General features: G+C 52.6%; 1 protein-coding gene across 1 annotated transcript in view; it reads left to right on the plus strand.

Annotated features, from left to right (window-relative positions):
* Positions 1-419: 419 nt before the first annotated feature.
* HIP1 (huntingtin interacting protein 1) overlaps positions 420-19,657 on the plus strand; it is a 48,536-nt gene continuing 29,298 nt past the window's right edge. Inside the window, exon 1 of the mRNA XM_075720132.1 lies at positions 420-539. Within this exon, the coding sequence (XP_075576247.1) occupies positions 420-539 (120 nt within the window). The remainder of the gene's footprint in view (positions 540-19,657) is intronic.

Here is a 19,657-nt window from a genome sequence, read left to right on the forward strand (position 1 = left end):
CGGAGGCGAGACCACAGGGCTGAGGTGGGCGGTGCTCTTAGCTCTTAGTGCTCTTAGGGCGTTCCCTAAAGGCGGGACAGAGGGCGGACTCTCGCGGAGGGGCGGGAGCTGGCGTTGAGTGGCGTCCAGCCGGACCAGTGAGCTTGGCGGCGATCACGTGAGCTGGCAGCCTGAGCCGGGTCGGAGCCGACCTTCCCGGGGGCTCCTCCCGAGTGCAGTGGGGGCGACCAATGAGAGAGAAGGGGCGAGACGGCGGGCGGAGCCGCCGGGGTGGAGGCAGTGCCGGTGGGGCGTGCCCACGCATGAGTGGCAGGTAGGCGGGCCAATGGCGCGGGGTCTGGCCAGCGGCGGCGCCGGAGCGGAGCGGTGGCGAGGGCGCGGCGCGGCGGAGCCGGAGCGGCGGCGGGCGCGGTGGGGCCATGGACCGCGTGAGCAGCTCCATGAAGCAGGTGCCCAACCCGCTGCCCAAGGTGCTGAGCCGGCGGGCGGGCGGCGGCGGCGGCCTGGAGGCTGAGCGGGAGAGCTTCGAGCGTGCCCAGGTACGGGGCGGGGCCGCAGGGCGGGGCCGGCCCGGCGGGTGATACCGACCGGGGGGGGCACCGCCCGAGGGGGCGGGGCCGGCCGGAGGGGCGGAGCCTACCAGGTAGCTGGAGTTGGTTCGATCGGGCGGGGCTGGTCTGCGTGGGCGGGGCTATTACAGGTGTGTGGGGGTTATTGAGCGCGCAGGCCCAGGTGAGCCGCAGGGGGCGGGGCTGTCCTGGGTGGGCGGGGCTAGCTCAAGTTGGCCAGTAGGTTGGTGTTGGTACAACTGGGCGGGGCTTGAGTGGGTGGGCGGGGCTTGAGTGGGTGGGGCAGCCCAGGTGGGCTGGGGTGGCTCCAGTGGGCGGGGCTGCTCCTGGTAGGTGAAGATTGCTTGAGTGGGTGGGGCTGGGCTGGCTCCACCCACCCAGGATGGCCACGCCCAGGAGGGCAGTGGGTTGCCATGGAGGGCAGGGGATGGGGCTTCCCGGGCTCCTCCCTGGGCTGTGGCTGAGCCTTTCTGCTGTGGGACGGCGAGGGAGGAGCCTGGCGGGCAGTGTGCCTGGGGACAGTGGCGTGTGGTGGCACCCGGGTGTCCTGGGCCCAGCAGTGGGCTGCTCAGCCTGGCCCCCTCTCGCCAGCGGCTGTCCCAGCCGGGGCTGCTGGCAGGGGGCTGCGGGGCTCACCTCTGGCCTTGGCTGCGGGGCGGGGGCCACTTACTGGCTGGCCTGGGTTGCTGGTGGGGTTTGGCCTCCAAGCCCAGCCAAAGCCAGGCATTGTGCCCAGGCCAGTGGTCTCTCCACCCTGGGCTCCATCTTGTGTCCTCTTCTCAGAGGCACCCCCAGGCCATGGCAGCCTCTGCCCCTGTTGGCTGGAGGGGATGCGGTGTGGCTCCATGGCGAGCAGGGTCGGTCACTGCGTTGGGTGTTACCCCCAAAGACCTCCAGTGTCACTCAGGGACACCTGGTGTGGGCAGGGCATGGGACAGGGACAGCCCCTGCAGGTGGCTCTTGGGAAGAGGCACCAACATGTTGAAAAACATCAGTGGTTTTCTCCCCAGAAGCATCCAGAGTGTCTGGATGGGGCCTTTCTGGCCTTCATTTGTTTTAAGTGACAGCCCGATATCCTGCACAGCGGGGAAGGTGGTGGCAGAGTAGGGGTGCTTTGGGGTAAAAAGCTGGCGATTTGGGGAAGGGGCATGCTTGGAAGCAGCTGAGGAGATACCCAGATAAGCCATGGGGAGAGTGAAGAGGGATGGATGGCAGCGGGAGGAACTGGGGACAGCTTGCCCCTGCTGTGTGTCCAGGAATGGAAAGTGAAAGCAAAGCGGTGCCATCCTGACCTGATGTGGGAAAGGAAGGGAAACTGAGGCAGGAGAAGGGCAGAGGCTGCGGCGAGCGAGATCGGCCACTCTGGGAGCGGTACAGGGGGTGAGCAGGACCTGGATGAAACCAGGGTGGGAACAGCATGTGGGTGATGGCTCAGTAATGAAAATAAAGACCAAGGATCAGCTCTGAGGTTTTTTTTGTTGCAGAAAGAGAAACACCAGGATTTAAGGTTGGATGTGAGATTATGCACAGGGAGCCTTCTTACCTTCCTTGCTCAAGTTACCTCAAAAATCAATTATTTATAGCACTAGAGGTGGAACTGGGACTAGTTTGTGCATGCAATTGCCTGCCTGATCCCATGTCTCAGCAAATAACCCAATGGGATCCTTGAAGCTCCCACATGCTCCCTGAGAGCTGCTGCTCCCCGGGAAGGGCAGACCTGGAGAGGGCGGCGGGCTTGGCTGGAGGAGTGGCAGACATGGCACCAAACACCGTGCGGGCAGCACCACGAACCCTCATGCTGCCTGTCATATCTGTACTAACTGGATTTAATCTTCCTTGTCCAATTTGCAGACAAATGACATAGCATGTGTTTTTAGGAGGTCAGTCCCTGCTTGGCTTTTTGTTCTTCTTTGTGTTCAGCTCTGTGCAATTTCCTTTCTTACTCCTTCCCCCTACCGCCCCCCCCCCCTTTTTTTTTTTTTTGCATAATTCTCTCTTTCTCTCCAGTTTAGGGAACTTGCCAGGCACTCCTCACATCTTCCACACATTGGTCATCCACAGTTTTTGTCAAACTTCTTCTTTCTGAGGTTTTTTTAACAGAAACTTTATGGGGTTTGGGGTTTTTTTTTTTTTGGAAGTGACTTTTCTTAAGAAAAGTATAATCTGGCCTTTAAAATTAAGATTTTACCCATGTTTCTGCATATACATGCTCATTCCCTCCTCGCCTCCAAACCTGCCTGTCTTGTGACAGCAGCACACTCACCAGAAATACTATTCTGGGCTAAAAGAGCCTGAACAGGCAGAAAGTGTGTCAAAATGGGCCTGTGGTGAGCCTGAGTAACTCCTGCTTGGTTTTGGCACCACCTGATTGATATGGTTTGAGATTCAGCTTGGAAAAACAAGAGCACCCTACAAAGCTCTTCTGGTCATGGGACGCTCTGGCGGTGGTGGTGGGACATTCTGATGATGGGAAGGTCTGGTGGTGGGACATTCTGGTGGTTGGACACTCTCGTGGTTGTGGGATTAGGACACTCGCATGGTGGTGGGAAACTCTGGTGGGGGGATGCTTTTGTGGTGGTTATCAAGTTGCACAACGGCTCTGCCCTGACAACGTCCATCTGTTGGCTTGGAGACAAATGGGAATAAATTTCTTGGTGGCCTCTTTTCTTCTCCCATGGTTGGTCAAATGTCTTGGTTTTCCTGGTGATGCAAATGTGACAAACCTGAGGACATGCCGAAACATGGTGTCCCTGCCATTGTGCTGCTGCATGTGTCCTTGCTGCCTGCTGGGTGAGAGCTGGTTCAGTGAGAACTGCAGAGATCAGGCCATCTGGTTTGGACATGTGCCCAAGGGCTCCCCTTTTCTTTTGCCATCAATGCTGATAGTTTTCACAGGAAGTTGAGCAACAGGGACACCAAATCCTGCAGTTCTGCTGTCCTGCAGATGCACGTCTATATGGGGTGCATCACTGCCGTGGAGGGAGTGAGTGTTACCACGACTGTCTCCCTTTTGCTCGTGTTTCACTTGCTGTGATTCACCGCTGCTCTTTGCCTCATCCTCAGTAGAATAAATCTTTGGACAGAGCAAAGGTCACCAAGGGAGGAGAAAAACCACCAAAAGTGACAATTCTGCCATATGTTAAGATAAATGTTTGTGTTTCACATGGTATCCGAGTCTGACGTTTGCATCCCCTGCAAGTTCTCCTGGTTGTATTGAGGAGCATGTCCTGGTATTGGAGCTCTGCAGGGAAGGTCTGAAGACCTCCTCATTTAGGTTGGTGCATTGGGATCTTCCCTCCTTGGGTCTCCTTCCCCTTCTCCTCACCGCAGTTGTTCACAGCAGGCATCCTGGCATGATGGTGCCAAGGAGTGAAATTCATTCTGTGCTGACTTGCTTGGCTGGTTTGGCAAAAACCAAACATCTGTTCAGCAGCTGGATGAGCCAAGGTCTCGAGGGTGAAAATGGAGTCAGAAGGGTGCAGGACTTCTGCAGGGCATGGAGGATGCACACTGGGGTGAAATGCCAGGCTGTGCTGCTGCTTCACTCGTGTTTTGGACTGCCGTGGGGAATTTCCCTTTGTTCCCAGCAGGGATGTTGCCAGCGAGGCCAGGCGCCACACAGCATCAGTGCAGGCAGAATTGCAGGCTCACAGAGGTGGTGTATGGCATCCCCAAGCACTAGCTGGCCCCTGGAAAGCTGAATGTGTGGGAAGATCTCCTTCCTGACCCAGCATGATTCTGCTCAGCTGCTCCTGCACCAGCCCCTTCCCTCTTTCAGGAAACTGAATGCAGGAGAAAGGCAAATGTGCTCAGAAAGCAAAGACAGGGGAAGTGTCCTTGGAGTCCCAGCAAGACATGTGCTGAGCTCCAGTCCTTGTTCCTGCCCCTGTGGCTTCTGGGAAGAAGGAAAGCAGTATATTGTGATTGCATGTTGTCTTCTGGGCTGCAAAAACGACAACATAACTCTCCTATGGTTCCCCCTGTCCTGAGCATTGCTCCAATGAAGCCATGCTTCATCATGAGTCATCATGCCCCACACCACTGCAGGCTGCCCAGTCTGGAGGCAGTGCTGGTTCCCAGGGATGAAGACATCCATGCAGCACTGGTGGAGACAAGGCCTGGGGTTGCGGAGGGAGACAGAAGTTTCATGCTTGTCACCCAGAGCTCATGTCTGCTGGGGCTTTGTGCCAGGAGACATGGTGCTGCCTTGTACCAAGGTTAAGTGCCTGTCAGGGTCCCTGAGCACTTGTCCACTGGGGACAATCCCAAGGATGATCCATCCTGATAGTGCTGACTGTTGGGAGAGACACTTCTTGTTTAAAATTCCTCCAGAAAATCTAAAAAACTTGCACTTTATCTTGCTTGACTGCATTTTTTTTCTGAGAAAGTCACCAAGTAGCAAAGAGAAACGTGGACTGCTTGCGTTGTCCATGGCCACCACCTTCTTTTGCACATTTACACGCTGGGTCCTTAGAACTGTGTGTTGCTGCTGGACCAGCAAATAAAAGCAATTTATGACTCAGAAATTACCCTGGAAAGACATATTTGCAGCAAAAGATGATTGCTGATCTGTCTGCATCCCTGCTCCTATCATGAGAGGTCCCTGATGTGGTGCAGAGGGGTGTCAAACCCTGCAGCTTGGGGCTTCCTGGCGGGGAGATGCAGCATGCTGAACACAGCTGATGCCACGTCTCCTCAGAAAGGGTTTAAGGCCCTGAGCATCTGTGAGCCATCCCACCACCATTTCGCAGGGGCTGTAAAGCTGTTTTCTTTCCTGCTCTGCTGCTGGAGGAGCCCTCTCAAAAACCAAGCCTGTGTGGAAAAGAAAATGTATATGGCACAAAGTGATGTCAAATGAAATGGGCTTTCTTTTTTTTCCTACCCTAGTGTTGGTAAGTAAATCCTTTTGGTGTGGGAAACAAAATTTTTCATAGCCAAATGCAGGTTGAAAGCAGCCTTGTGCCCATCCTGGTCCCTGTGATGGGCTGTGCCACCTTCAGGCACTGTTGCAGCCCAACCACTGCTATTAATGAAATTAATCCCTTTCCCCCATCATTTACTTAATTGGGAACATGGCACCGTATCTCCCATCCACAGCAACCCCGTTGGTTTTAGACCAGACCCGGCTCGGTATGACTCGCAGTCGCAGAGGAAATACCATTTTACTACTGAAAAAAACAATTTTTGTGGTTCAGATGCTGCAGCCACCAGCAGCTTTGCCAAGAAATTCAGTTCTTACACAGGAAATGAGGCTCCTTTCAAAGCACCAGAGTGGGGCTATATATATCGCCTCTCTGAAAAGATATTTAAAGAAACATATTGACACTAGCAAGAACAGGAAAAAATAGCTCCTCACAGGGAGCGAGGGCTGAAGGCAGCTGAGTCCATCCTGGGGGAGTAGGTGATACAGGGGATTAATTCATGGCGCTCTCATCTCCAGGAAAATGAGCTCTTGTGCATTGTGTTGTGTGAACCCCCATGCTTTCTGTCTCCTGTCTTTTAATTGGAATTAGAGGTGCTTAGAATTGAATACAGCATCAGCAGTGAAGAAATGAGTCATCTCATCTCTTTTCAGTGAGTCCTTCTTAGGAACTTATTTCCATCCCCAGGAAAGAAAATAGTTTGTCTTTTACCAGATTAGGGGCTGCTTTTCTCATTAGTGCAATCTGGGATGGAGGGGTTTGGGATTTTTTTAAATATATGCAGAAATAACTGATTTTTTTTAGTGTGGTGATAGACTCCAGAAGCGGCCGAGCCTCAGGAGGATAAATAGATTTGGTGCTGAAAGTGAGAGACATCTGCCACCGAGTCCAGGAGGCTGCTCCAGGCAGGGATGTGAAGTTTTTGGACCACCGAGTGACAAGGGGGGACCCTGCTGCAAATCACACTGGAGGCTGAGTGGGAAGGCAGGATTGCTCAGGGCTGGGGGATGTTGCTGCCCCCAAAACCGTTTGCTCTTGCTCAGCACATGCTGCCCTGATGGTTATATGAGGCTCTTTAAAATCTGATCTTTAAAATACAGATCAGCATGAACGATGTGAGCCAGGGTGGTTGCAATTCAGTGGCTCTGCAGTTAGGAGAGGACTCCTCACCAATTGTGTCCTGCGCTAATGAGCGTGGGGGCTCTTGCCCTCTGAACTTCAGCCTGTTTAATTCCATCCTCCTGCAAAGATGGGAAGAAGCAGCCACCCGGGCAGATTATTTTTACCGAATTCCCTGTCAGAGGACTCTGGACTGAGTGTGGTCCCCTCCACCAGCACTGGCAGTGACCTTTGAGCCCAGGGAAAATGGTGGGGAAGGGCAGGTGGGAAGCGGGCACCTGTCACGAGGAGGGGGTGGCTTGTCCCAGCTTTGCTCTTCCAGGGGAAAAAACCTGGAGAGACCAAAGTGAAGGGGCTGAATCTGCAAGAGGGACAATCTTGGTTGAAGATTGAGAAACAGGATGGGGAGAAGGTGCCCGTTGCAGCTCCCAGTGCATCGTCCCATGGGTGCAACGTGGGACCAGGCTGAGCATCACCTGTTCCGGCATCATCCAGCACACAGGCACTGAGGCATGAGCCCCAGCACCCAAATACTATTCCTGTGCTCATGCCATCACCTACCTCTGGCTGTGTAACTCATTCACTTTTCTGTGGTGGGCTAAAACAACTGCCCCAGCCTTTGCACAGAACCTGAGCTCAACAGATGCCCGGGTCCTCAGACACGTGTATTTCTGGGCCAGAAAACTGGATGTATTTGTAACTCAAAGCAAGCGAGAACAGGGGCAGTGGTTAGAGCCAGAGGTTGCCACATCTTTGTAGGCTTTTTCTTGCACAAACCTGACACTTTACTTTTTAAAAAGTTCTTTTTTAATTAAAAAATTATTTTTAATTTTTAATTTATTTTATTGATAATTATGTTTGAAAAAAACATACTCAGCACACAGCAAGCAATGCTGGGAGGGCTCGTGAGGACTGCCCCAGGGACACCCCAGTGCAGGCAGGAGAGGGAGGCTTGGCAAGCAGCCCCGTGGCTCAGCCCTGGTGGGCTTGGTGCTGGCACGGGGCATGGAGAATAGACTTAAAACCCCTCTGTCCTAAAGGGATTCAGTCTCTCTCTGCTTTCCCCCAAGGCTGACCCATGCCCGGGCAGTGGGGACACAGGGCCAGCAACCAAGGGGTCACACAGCAGCATGAGCGCTGGAGGAAGGGCTGGATCCTGGCCCTGATTTCTGCCGCCAGCTTGGCTGATTTATTTTGCACAGTCACCAAATAAGAAAACTTCCTGGGGACAAACTGTTCCCTGGGTGACAGCAGAAATCAGCAGCGCAGCCAGTATTTTAGCCCGGATGTGCGAGTCCAAGCCCACAGCTGGACTAATTATACATTGTGTGCTGTTCCAGCTACTCACGGTGGAAGGTAAATGATCCCTGGTCTACATGCAAAAGATGAAGTTACTTTCCCAAAGGCATATGCAGACATTTAATATTTTATCATGGACTCACAGAGTGGTTTGGCTTGGAAGGGACCTTCAAAGATCACCCAGTCCAACCCCCCTGCCATGGGCAGGGACATCTTCCACTGGATCAGGTTGCTCAAAGCCCCATCCAACTCACCCTTTAACACTTCCAGGGATGGGGCATCCACAGCTTTTCTGGGCAACCTGTGCCAGTGTCTCATTACCCTCATCATAAAACATTTCTTCCCTATGTCCAACCTAACCCCATCCTCATTCAGATTAAAAATGTCTTAGCACATGGAGCTTCCTTTTTTAACTGCAAAATTTCAGTCCTTTCTTTGGTGAGACATTTTGGCAGCTTGACAAGTCTCATGCTGATGGAGAGCGCGTGATGTAGGTTGGTTGTGGTCATGGTTGGTGTTGTACCACGAGGATGGGCTTAGCCTTGCAGCTACTTTAGGGTATGGCCCTGACCATGGCTTCCAATAACATCTTTAGCCTAGCTCAGAGATGCTCCCAGATGGTCCCAGTCCCCACCTCAGGCTTTGAGGTGGGTATGTCCATCAGCTGTGTCTTGGAGCCTGTGCCCTCTTGCAGGGCTTGGCACACACTTGCTGACTCCTTCTTGCCCTGCCTTTAGCCAGCCATGCTGGTTTGGTGCTCAGACAAGCAGATGCCATTGCATTCTCTGTTCCCACCAACACAAAAAGCATCAGTGTGGTGGCTGCAAAAGCTGTGTTAGAAATCAGAGCTCCAGAGCTTGTTCAGCTTTATGCAGCTCATAGTGAGGTTACCAGGCTTTTTATGGCTTTGTCGTGAAACTCAGGTTGTGAGGTTGACTTGAGTTGCCCAGATCTGCCATCTTTTGAGTCTCAAGGTGGAGAAGATTGTTTCTTGGCTGTTGAGCAAACTAACAAAACTCTGCTAAGCGTGCTTGCAGATCAGATTGCTGAAGCTGTGGTTACCTTATTGCAGGACTTTCATAATTTTACATGCTGTTTTTAGCTAGCCTGACTGGTAGCCAGCTTGATGTGATTGCAGTAAATCCCAATTTAACAGTATCAACCTGTGTCCTTCCTGGGTGGGTTTTTGGTCCTGCTGCCCCAAATGCTCCATCAGAGGCTGTTGGCATCTAGGTTTCTGTTTCTTTGGGGTCTCCTGTGGTCTGGTGTTCACTGCCTAGCTTTCCACTGCATTCACCGCTTTGCCAAGTGACCCAATTCCTGCATGGGACAGCGCAGCCCCTGAGCCAGCACCACAGTGCTGCTGGAGCTGGGCTGGCAGCAGAGGCACTGCCACCAAGGAGGGCATGTCAAATATTTACCATGCAGAAAAGAGGCAAGTTGCAGCAAACAAAGGGACCCTTTGGGAGAAGAGGCTTCTCTCACCAGGGCTGGGCTGGAGACTTGCTATTTATTGTTACCATTTGTCTCTTTCATTCCATGTGAGCAGCTCGGTGCTCTCTAGAGACTGCATGGCATCTCTTTTTATTTTATTTAGCAAATGCTGGCTGGAAGATAGTGTTTTCCAATCATTGTGTCCACATGGAAGTGAACAATAGAATAGAGGGGTTTGTAAGCGCAAATGGGGTTGCAAGGTGCTTGTGCCAGGACATAAGGGGCACCCAGGAATTGTTCCTCCTCCTCCTGAGAACCCAAAAAAGAGGTGATGGCATGAATGCTGAGACCTCAGCAGTAGACTTCACTGACCTAGTCATGCATGTCCTGAGATTACAGCTCCCACCAAGCAGTGCTCCCCCAGGATTTCATGTCTGGGTGCAGGAAGGCTCTGGGCACAGTTGCAAGGAGGAATTTGCATCTTCTGCACAAGCAAGATGTGGCCCTCAGGTCCCCAACCTGCTGCTGGTGAAGGTCACTATTCATCCAGGCGTGGACTAAATGCAATCTCTGCAATCCACTGAATCAAGCACTGATCAGCACTGCTGCATCTCAGTGGGCTTGACAGCAGGTCACACTGGTGCTGGCCCTCACCCTTGCTGGTCTGTGGGCATCATGGTTGTCCCTTTCCTCCTGAGCCACGGTTACTGTATGCAGTAAGCGTGCCATCTTCAGGTTGTTCCTTGTGGGCCACCTAGTCCAGCTCTACAACCCTCAGAACAGCTCATAACGGAAGTCCCACACCACCAATTAGAGGTGTGTAAGCATTTTCCAAGGTCTTAAGGCAATGCTGAAGTGGAGGCAGCAAAAGACTTTGACTTCTGTGTTGAAGACGTCAATGTAGACTAGGAATGGTTCCACCAGAAGACATGATGACTTCTGCATTGAATAAGTCAATGAAGTCATTGAAGAAGTCATCTTTTCCGGTGGAGCCATTCCCAGTCTGTGACCTGGTGGAAACCTTATGTTTTCCCAGCCCAAGTTTTGTGCACTTCACAAATGGGAATGAAATATTCCAACAGTCAGCAAGGTCTGACTGCTTCTGTGGAGGTAAATACTTGTCTGAAGAGGGCAAAGGTAGGTATTTCTAAGTTTGCTGAATTTTATGGTCTCATTCTGTTACCTAGGACTTGCATGATCCATGCTGTCAAGCTGGGATGTGTGGAGCAGCTGTCAGGCAAGGTTTTTAACCCCTTTAGCAGCCCACCTGTGGAGCAGGGAGCTGCGTTTTGGTGAGGCTTATTCCTCCCCGTGGTCCCAGGAAAGGCTTTGTGCCTCAGCTCTGCTCACCGTGGTACTTGCCACAGATGTCCATGGATGTACCTGTGCCTCCCCCCAAGCACAGAGCATCTTGTTGCTCCAGTGACCCAGGCTTATGTCAGGGTGATGAGTTGGGGGGGGTGTCACACTCAGCACATCATGAAGCTGGACCTTCACTACTCCTCCTTGCACAGGGGGGCGAGAAGAGGTGGGATGACTCAGGACACGACAGAGCCAACGTTTTGGTGGGTGGGATCCAGCCTGGAGTTTCTGCCGTGCCCCACAGCCCTCCCTCCTTTTGGGCACCTCAAAAGGTGACATTAGCTGAGGAGCTGGGTTGAGCAAGACCATCTCCTGGCTTTGCTCCTCTCCTGATGAGATGCTCTTGGCCTCAATGGGAGGACATGCTCCCCTATTGTTTGTCTTCCCGGCTATTGCAGTCCTGCTCCAGCTCTTTTTATAGCTCAGAAAGTGCGTTGAGTTTCTGAGTTGTCTGGGAGGCCAAGCACACAGGGAGGAGTTGCAGCTAGAAATAGGGCTGCTCTCTGCTTATGCATTCCAGTTTTATTATTTTAGCTGAGATGTCCAAGTTTGAAGAGTCCCACTGCCACAAGTGCCAAGCTGGGGACCATGTCCTGCATTTTTTCCACTCGGACTGGGTCTTCTTTCTCCTCTGCCTTATTCCCAGTGCTCTCACACCAGCCATTGAGTCTCTGTGAGATGGCTTTCCCAGGGAATGAGGTGTCTCACCCCTGCCTGTATTTTCCGTAACCCACAGATTTTGTGCCTCGGCACAGCTGGTTTGGCAGAGAGCTCCCTGTGTGCCGGCGGTGTTAGACGAAGCTGCAGAAGTTAATGATGTCTTGGGGGTGGATAAGTGATCAGGTATTTGCTAAAGCTGCTGGGTGCTGAGCAAGGAGCTCAGACAAAATGTTCAGCGATTTCTGCCCACTGGGAGGGAAGCGAAGCTTCACCTGCTGCATGGCCACAGATAAATGAGAGCAAAAAGGAGAGGATAGTTTGTTTGTTTAACAAGACCTGTGGTTTTCAGCCCCTTAAAATTAGCTGGGATTTTGGCTGCGGTGCAAAGCCAGGGCAGGGGCATGTGGGCAGAGCTGCCCTGCTGCTGCCTGAGGGCTGGTACAGGCTCTGCAGGCATCCCAGCAGGTCTGATCCTCTCTCACATGGGAAAGGGCTATAACTAGACTTCTCCATTAATCTCTTAACACTTGGATACCATTTTGGGGTATGCCGTGGCTGCAATTTTCCCCTCCAAAAGCTTTTATCACACAGGAACTGTTTCGGGTCCCTGGTGCCAGTTGTCTGCTGGCCTCTGTAGTCCCTTGCATGTGCAAGCATTGTTCAGGCAGCGGGGCTTCGTCAGCTGGGATGGGCTGACATGACACCGATGCCTGCTGGGAATGGGACTTACCTGGGAAAAATTCATCTGAGCTCAAATCTGAACCAATTCGTTCTTCTAATCAGCCATCGTGTGGAAATGGCAATTAGCCAGCCTGAGTCGGTTACATTGTTTATCATTTTAACCCTTTTTCCTCCCTTTATGCCATATTCACTACCTCTGGGAGCAATTACTCTCTAGTTATCCAGCTTCTCTTCCCATCAGCAGAAAAAAGGGATTTTGCACATTGTGGAAATGCTAAGAACTGCTGATTCTTATCAGAGGGGATGAAGTCTGCCAGCTCCTTTCTTCTGATGGTAAGCAAATTTTGGGTATCTGATCCCAGCACCTCCAAGGGACTGTTCCTTTCCAGCCTGCAAAGAGAAGCAGCGAGTTTCCTCCTCGGTGAAATAACTAGCATCCTGTAAGCATCATGCTTGGCCATGGCAAAAGCTTATTCTTCTGATCCTAGGTATTTCCATCTTTTCCAGCCTTACAGGGTAAGAAGGACCAGTGCTGAGCTCCTTCCACGTGTCTGCCCCACATAATGACAGCAGCAATGCCCGGGCGGTGCCGGCAGCCTGGGTGCTCCTGTATGGGAATGTCTGCTTCTCACCTGCTTTTTTTCCTGGTCCTGGTGTTTGGTTGCAATATGCTCTTCTCCCAGGTAGCAGCATTGTGCAAATTCTCACCAGTTCTCACCATGCAGATTTCTGTTTCTTTGTGCTTTGCTGGTGAGCACTTGGGTATGGCACAGGAGACTGGCCGTGGCAGCAGGGCTGTGTTCAGGGCTCTTTGGGTTGTTTCTGATAATATCAGTCAGTAGACTTCTAGCACAGTCTTCTTTATTTATCAAAAAATGTAAAAAAAAGTCCTGATTCCCCGAATGCCATAGGAACACGGAGGTTTTTCTCCGCAGAAGCACTGGGTGCAGCACCCAGTGTCCTCTGGCTGGTGCCTTGCTCAGCCATCCATCCGCTTTTGCCCAGACAAGTCTGATCCCTGTGGCTTTTGTGTCCGAGAGGCTTGCTGTCACCCGCCAGCTTTCACAGGAGCCCTTGTCCCCACGTCATGCCAGTCACATGGGAGCCTTTGTCCCAACATGACACCGGCCAGCCCTGTCACCTTCCAACAGAGCATATCTCTTGCAGGATGATGCCCTGGGTGCAGTGGGGACCACGGTCCCCTGTGCTGTGCTGGCCTGGCAGTGTCTGACAACTGCTGAATTGCTGAAAAAGAATGAAATTGGGTGTGTTTAGTAGGATGTTTGATTTTAAGTACTTGGAAAACATCAGGACTTTGCTGCACTGGCCGGACTCCTGATTGCCATCTCTGGTAGAGAAGGATTGCATTGCTGCACGTGGCTTGTTTGCTGACATGAGTGCTGTATCACAGATGGGGGGTGACTGATGGTTTGCAAAGATGTGCCTGCTTGCCCTTCAGTCCCAGCTCAGCTGTCGACATGTAGCCAGGAGCACACATTTTGTCTCTTAGAGCTGATACGTCATTTTGGTGTCCTGTGTGCCCCCTGTCAGCAATGCACGCCCAGCATCGGGCGGGCAGGAGGCGGTTGGCAGTGATAGCATCGTGCATGCTCTGGATGCTGTGATTTGCTTTTGAGAGCAGAAATTTCCTTCTCAGATTATACCTTCTGATTTCCTGAAACAACATGAAGATACTGGGGCTGCCCTTCCCTCTGCCCTATTTAACTCTGGCAGGGGCATCCTCGGGGTGCAGAGCCCTTCAGCTGCCCTGCCTCCCTGTCCTGCACCAGGCTGGGTCTGTGCTGCTGCCTGCAGCAGCAGTGTGCAGGCAGGGCAGTGGTGTGCAGGCAGGGCTGTGTCCAGGGCTCTCCTGCCCCCTGTAGCCATAGGGACAAGCACTGCATCCCCCCTAACTCCATCCTACTGTGGAGGATGCATCATCCCGCTCACTGGCCAGAGGAGGCAGAGAGCAGAGTGGTGGGTGGAGCCCCCTGACCCCCCGACCCCAGCCTGTGTCCTTGTGGGATCACATGTGCGTGAACCGTGGGGCACCAGTGGCTCCTGGGGGCATCACCTCCTGCCTCCAGAGAGACTCCTGACAGAGCCGCCTCTCACTGTCAATGTCCAGTCCAAGTGCCTCTCATTCATTTTCCCCATCCTGCCAGGAGGCACAGGCCTGTTTTCCACACCTGGAGTTGGGTTTTACACTCTTGATTCCTCCAGGGCTGGCAGGAGCAGGACAGTGCAACCCTTTCTTCTTGGGTTGAGTAAGCCGAAGGGCGCTGGCACATGCTCCAGCCAGCAGTGTTTGTTTTCGAACAAGGAAAATGAGTAAAAACTAGTGTTTACTACTTGGGAAGGGATTTTGCAGCCTTTTGCACAGAATCATGCCTGTCATTCCCCTGTTGGTAAGCATCAGACAGGCAGCAATAGCACATGAAACAGTTTCCTTCATACGCTGGGTTTTTCTCCACCTTGGGCTCCACCCTGTGTCCTAGCGGAGATCCCTGCTCCGGCTCCGTATGCTCCCCAGGCGCTTTCCACACCCAGGGAGTGGGCAGCATGCCAGATGCTCACAGCCTAGCAAAGTTATGGAGCTCCTTGTGGGGAGAGTCACCTGCAGGTGGGGAGCATCTGCAGTCACAGGAGAGATGTCAAACATGGGGAGCGTGGCCCACTAGTGCTTTTAAAAGGGCACGAAGAAAGCTTGAGCTCACATACCAGAACAGGACTGGTTTATCTTCCAGTTATATATCCATCAGAGAACATCCCTTGTTCCTCCTCTGTCCCATCTGCTCCTCTGCATGGGGAACGGACACCCTGTGTTGCCAGGTGCTGAGCTCCAGTTACAGCTGGCAGCATGCGGTGGCCTGGGCACCGGGGAGGGCTGCTGGGGACCAGGGCTTGCAGACCACGCTGGTGGCTTAACAAAGGTGGACACTCATTTCTGATGTCCTGGAAGATCCCAGAGGGGTGCACACAGAGCTCCATCCTGCTCCCGTGCTGACAGCCCTCTGCTGCCTTTAGGCTTAGATCCTATGTATTTCTTAAGTATCTGTACTATGTACTATGTACAGATACATACTATGTATTTAGTAAAACTATGTATTTAGTAAAACAGCATTTATTAATTATAAAGGTCAAACCTGCCCAATGGCAGAGATGTGGACACTGGGAGTGAGCTCTGTCCTTGCTGGGGGAGAGGGGAGCAGGTTCACCACAGGGTATCATCCCATCACTGGTCGCCTGCCACATGCAGGGGAATGCTGAGCAGTGAATTAAAAATGTCTTTTTTTATCTGTCATTTGGACATCAGTTCATTTGCCCTTTTCCCGCCAGACTGAACTGGGCACCTTGATCCTGCTGGGTCTGGTAGGAGGGAGGTGACCCTGCTGCCCCTTTACAAGACCACGGGCTGCAAACCCACAGCTCTTTGGAGCCCATGGCAGGATGGCACTTCTGGAAAGTGGCTCTCCAGAGACAGCGAGGTGGACAGAGGTCTCAGGGGCCTGGTTGGGGGGTGAGAGAGCTGGGAAGTGACCTGCAACACCAAAGAAAGCAGAAAAACCTCCGGGAGCACTCGAAGGAAGAGGAGGTGGCATTGCTGTGAGCCAGCATTTTGCTCCGACCTCTCCCTGCAACCGCATGGCGCTTAAATATCAATATACTCAGAGCTGGAAACTTTCCCCCCAGGCTGTAAACATGTTGCCTGTTTCCTATAAATACTTCTGCTGCTGCCCATTAGCTAGAGGCAGGCTCAGCGTCTGCAGCCCTCTGTGTCACTCCAGCACTGCTTTGCAGACTGCAGGCAGGGTCTGGCAGGGGTCTGGCAGCATAGGGTGGGGTCCAGCCGCAGGGAAAACATTTGCTATAGCATTTCCAAACATATTGCATCAGGTGATTTCATTTCAGATGAGTTTGTTCCTCATTGTTATGCGGATGTGCCGAAGCTGTTAACATTTAGGGCCTTTTGTAGGTGCTGCAGTGTGTGTACACGTTGCAAATCTGCTGGGAGCGTTGGCTTAGCCCCCTTCTCCCCGTCTTTTGGGTTTGCCTAGAAATAAAGCTCAGAAGAAGGTGTGAGAAGGTCCTGGGTGGTGGGTGTGCAAGTGTTGGCTGAGCACTGAGCTGAAGCATCGTGCATGTGCCATTGCCACCGGGTCTGCAGGTCTCAATTCAAGGGACAAACAAAAGCAGGTAAGTAAAATGATTCCTCTGATGGGGCAATTCAAAGATCACCTGAAGCAGAGGTTTGGAGACTACAGAAGGGAGCAGGCTCGGTGTGCTTTGGGAGAGGGCACCCGAGGGCAGATGCTGAAGGTAATTTGGCATGTCTCTGGCCCCACAGGCACCAGCCATGCTCCATGTGAAGTCCCCAGCTCCCCATACATGAAGCCTCCAGGGCAGAACTTAGGGGCTTCAAAAGGAAATTGGTGGGAGCCCCGTGTTTTATCAACCATCTTATGAATTGTTGACGGCACTGATCCAGATACAGAGGGGCTGCAAAGTGGAGAAGTGCAGGCAAAGTTGGGGGCTGTTGATGGGGGTAAATGGCCCCATTGATGTGGGACATTTATCCCTGTATAGGGATAAATGCTGGGGGCATTTATCCCTGTAGACCTCTGGGGCTTGCAAAGAGGTGGGTAGCAGAGGAGTTCTGGGCACTGGCAGCCCAGGGAGCAGCGAGGTGGCAAAAATGGGAGCAGTGAGCACAGCGCTGATGGTTCGGTAGTGCAGTTGTGACCTTTGCTAACCCTGTTTCTTTCTTCTGGGCATTTTGCTTATCTTGATAGTGTTGGTGTTAGGCTTACAAGAAGGAAGTGACTAACTACAGTGGTGCATTGTGCATGTGTAAAGAAAGACCAAGCTTCATCTGGAGTTGAGAAGGTTTCCAGATAACCTGCACATATGGATGGGTCCGCAGGGGACACACAAGAGATCTGCCAGAGATGAGCAAGCGGTCACGTACATATTAGCTGAGGTTAAGCGTGCAGGTTTACATCCCACTGCCATGATTTACTCATGTGGCTACCAAAGGCTGTCCTCTTCGATCGAAGGCTTCAGGTGGTGCCTTCCCCATCTGTCACAGGATCACAAACTCACAGGATGGTTTGGGTTGGAAAGGACCTTCAAAGATCACCCAGTCCAACCCCCCTGCCATGGGCAGGGACATCTTCCACTGGATCAGGTTGCTCAAAGCCCCGTCCAACTCACCCTTTAACACTTCCAGGAATGGGGCATCCACAGCTTTTCTGGGCAACCTGTGCCAGTGTCTCACCACCCTCATCATAAAACATTTCTTCCTTATGTCCAACCTAACCCCACCCTCATTCAGTTTAAAACCATTGCCCCTTGTCCTGTCACTGCAGGCCCTGGTCAAAAGTCTCTCTCCCTCTTTCCTATAAGCCCCCTTTAAGTATTGAGCAGCTGCAGTAAGATCTCCCTGGAGCCGTCCCTTCTCCAGGCTGCACAACCCCCAACTGTCTCAGCCTTTCTCCATAGCAGAGGTGTTCCAGCCCTCGGACCATTTTGGTGGCCTCCTCTGGACCTGCTCTACCAGGTCCATGTCTGTCTTGTGCTGGGGACCCCAGAGCTGGATGCAGTGGTCCAGGGGGGTCTCAGGAGAGCAGAGCAGAGGGGGAGCATCCCCTCCCTTGACCTGTTGGCCACGCTGCTGGTGACGCAGCCCAGGAGGTGTTTGGCTTTCTGGGCTGCAAGCCCACGTTGCCAGCTCATGTCTCATCTGTCACCCACCAATATACCCCAGTCCTTCTCCACAGGGCTGCTCTCCATCCATCCATCCATTGATCCATCCATCCATCCATCCCCCCAGTCTGTGCTGGTACTGGGGATTGCCCTGACCCAGGTGCAGGACCTTGCCCTTGGCCTGGTTGAATTTCATGGGGTTCTCATGGACCCACTCCTCCAGCCTGTCCAGGTCCCTCTGGATGCCACTCCTTCCCTCACGTGTATCAATGGCACCACTCAGCTTGGTATCATCCTTTCTGTGGCTTCCTAGCCCTCCATGCCAGGTGGGGAATGGGAGTTTCTTCTTGCTCCAGGTTCGGATGAGAGCATCTGCCTGGCTCCTTGGAACATCAGCAGGAGGGTGAAGCAGTTAGCGGGGAGGATGCTGCTTATCCTGTGCCTCTCTTTCCCTCTTACATTTTTAATCCCGTTGGCTTTGCAGAGCTGCTCGCTGAGCTCCTGCTAACCTTGGACTGGCCCCATCTGCAGGCGCTGTCTGAGCAATGTTACACAAGGCTTGTGCAGTTGCTGTAACACCAGTGGCTATAGATTGAACAAGGAGCTAAAAATAAAAAACAATCGATTATGGCAGCATGAACCCTGGCTTTTTTTTTTTTTTTTTTTAAAGAAAATCTGTGTATTGACAGCACAACAAAGCAGCTTCCTGTAAAGGCAGGAGGGATAACAGAGCCAGGCTCCCTGCCTGTGCCCTGGCCTGGGACTGGCAGCGGTACCGGCTTCAACCATGCCCATCAGTCCCATGGGGACTGCATGGTTCTGCACCCTGGGAGCTCTTCATTTATCTTCTGCTGGGGGCAACATGGAAGGGAGGCTCTCCTTGATTCCCCATGCTGGTCCAGCCCGCAGTGAGGTGCCAGGGGAGCTCGGTACCCACTGAAATAACCCCCTTGCTGGCAGCCCCAGGCTGCCCGCTCCTGCCCGCACTGCCTGCTCCATGCCGGCGCAAGCCTTTGGTGTGGCCGCCAGCCCTGGATCCGTGCCTGCTTCAGACTGATCTGCTTTTTCCTCTCTCTTTCACATGCCCAGGAAACTGCGGCATTACAAGGATTTGAAAATGGCCTTGAGCTTTTTAAGCACCACGCCGGAGCGGATATTTTTCCTAAATGAAGATTTGCAAAGGTATTTGGGCATTAGTCAGTCAGGGGGATTTCCAGAAGTATCAGAGCACCAGAACACCCTTTAAATCTGTGTCCCATGCGAGTGCAGATTTGGTACTGAAAAGCAGCTGGTTCACCAAGACTGACGATTTCAGTGATATTTTTTTACATCACCAGTGTTAATGAGTGTGAGGGTTTTCTGAAGGTGGTTCATTGCTGGATCCCTTCTGAAAATTGCTGTGGTGTGGGATCAGCCCAGAGGCGTTTGGCCGTATTGTGGTGTCTGAGTCTGGAGAAGCTCATCACACCTTCAGCTTCTGCCACTGTGGCTGCTCCGTCCCTGTATCCCAAATAACATGTGATGCTGTCTGTGGGGACGGTGCCCAGGGCAGGTCTTGGCTCTGTTTTGGAAGGACGTGGAGCAGCACAGGGGATCAGTCCGGAAAGCTGTTCTGTATTACAATGCTCTAACCTCCCAGCTCAGTGGAAAAAAAGCCATTGCCACAGACAGTGATGGCAAGGTGGGGTTTTCCTCTAAATCACATTATTTCAAATACACCCCAGTGCCCGGCATTCATTCCCTTCTCCTAAAAAACAAAACTCCTTGCACAGCCAGTGGTGCTCACCCAGCTCCACGGACCAGACACTAAACCCAGCCTAACAAGTCCTCGAAGGCGCATCCCCCAGGTGAGTGCTCCACATCTGGAGAGATGCTGAAAAGAACTGAAACCTGCAAAATAACAAA

The sequence above is a fragment of the Pelecanus crispus genome, chromosome 12 (assembly GCF_030463565.1).
Source record: "Pelecanus crispus isolate bPelCri1 chromosome 12, bPelCri1.pri, whole genome shotgun sequence".
NCBI lineage: Eukaryota > Metazoa > Chordata > Aves > Pelecaniformes > Pelecanidae > Pelecanus > Pelecanus crispus.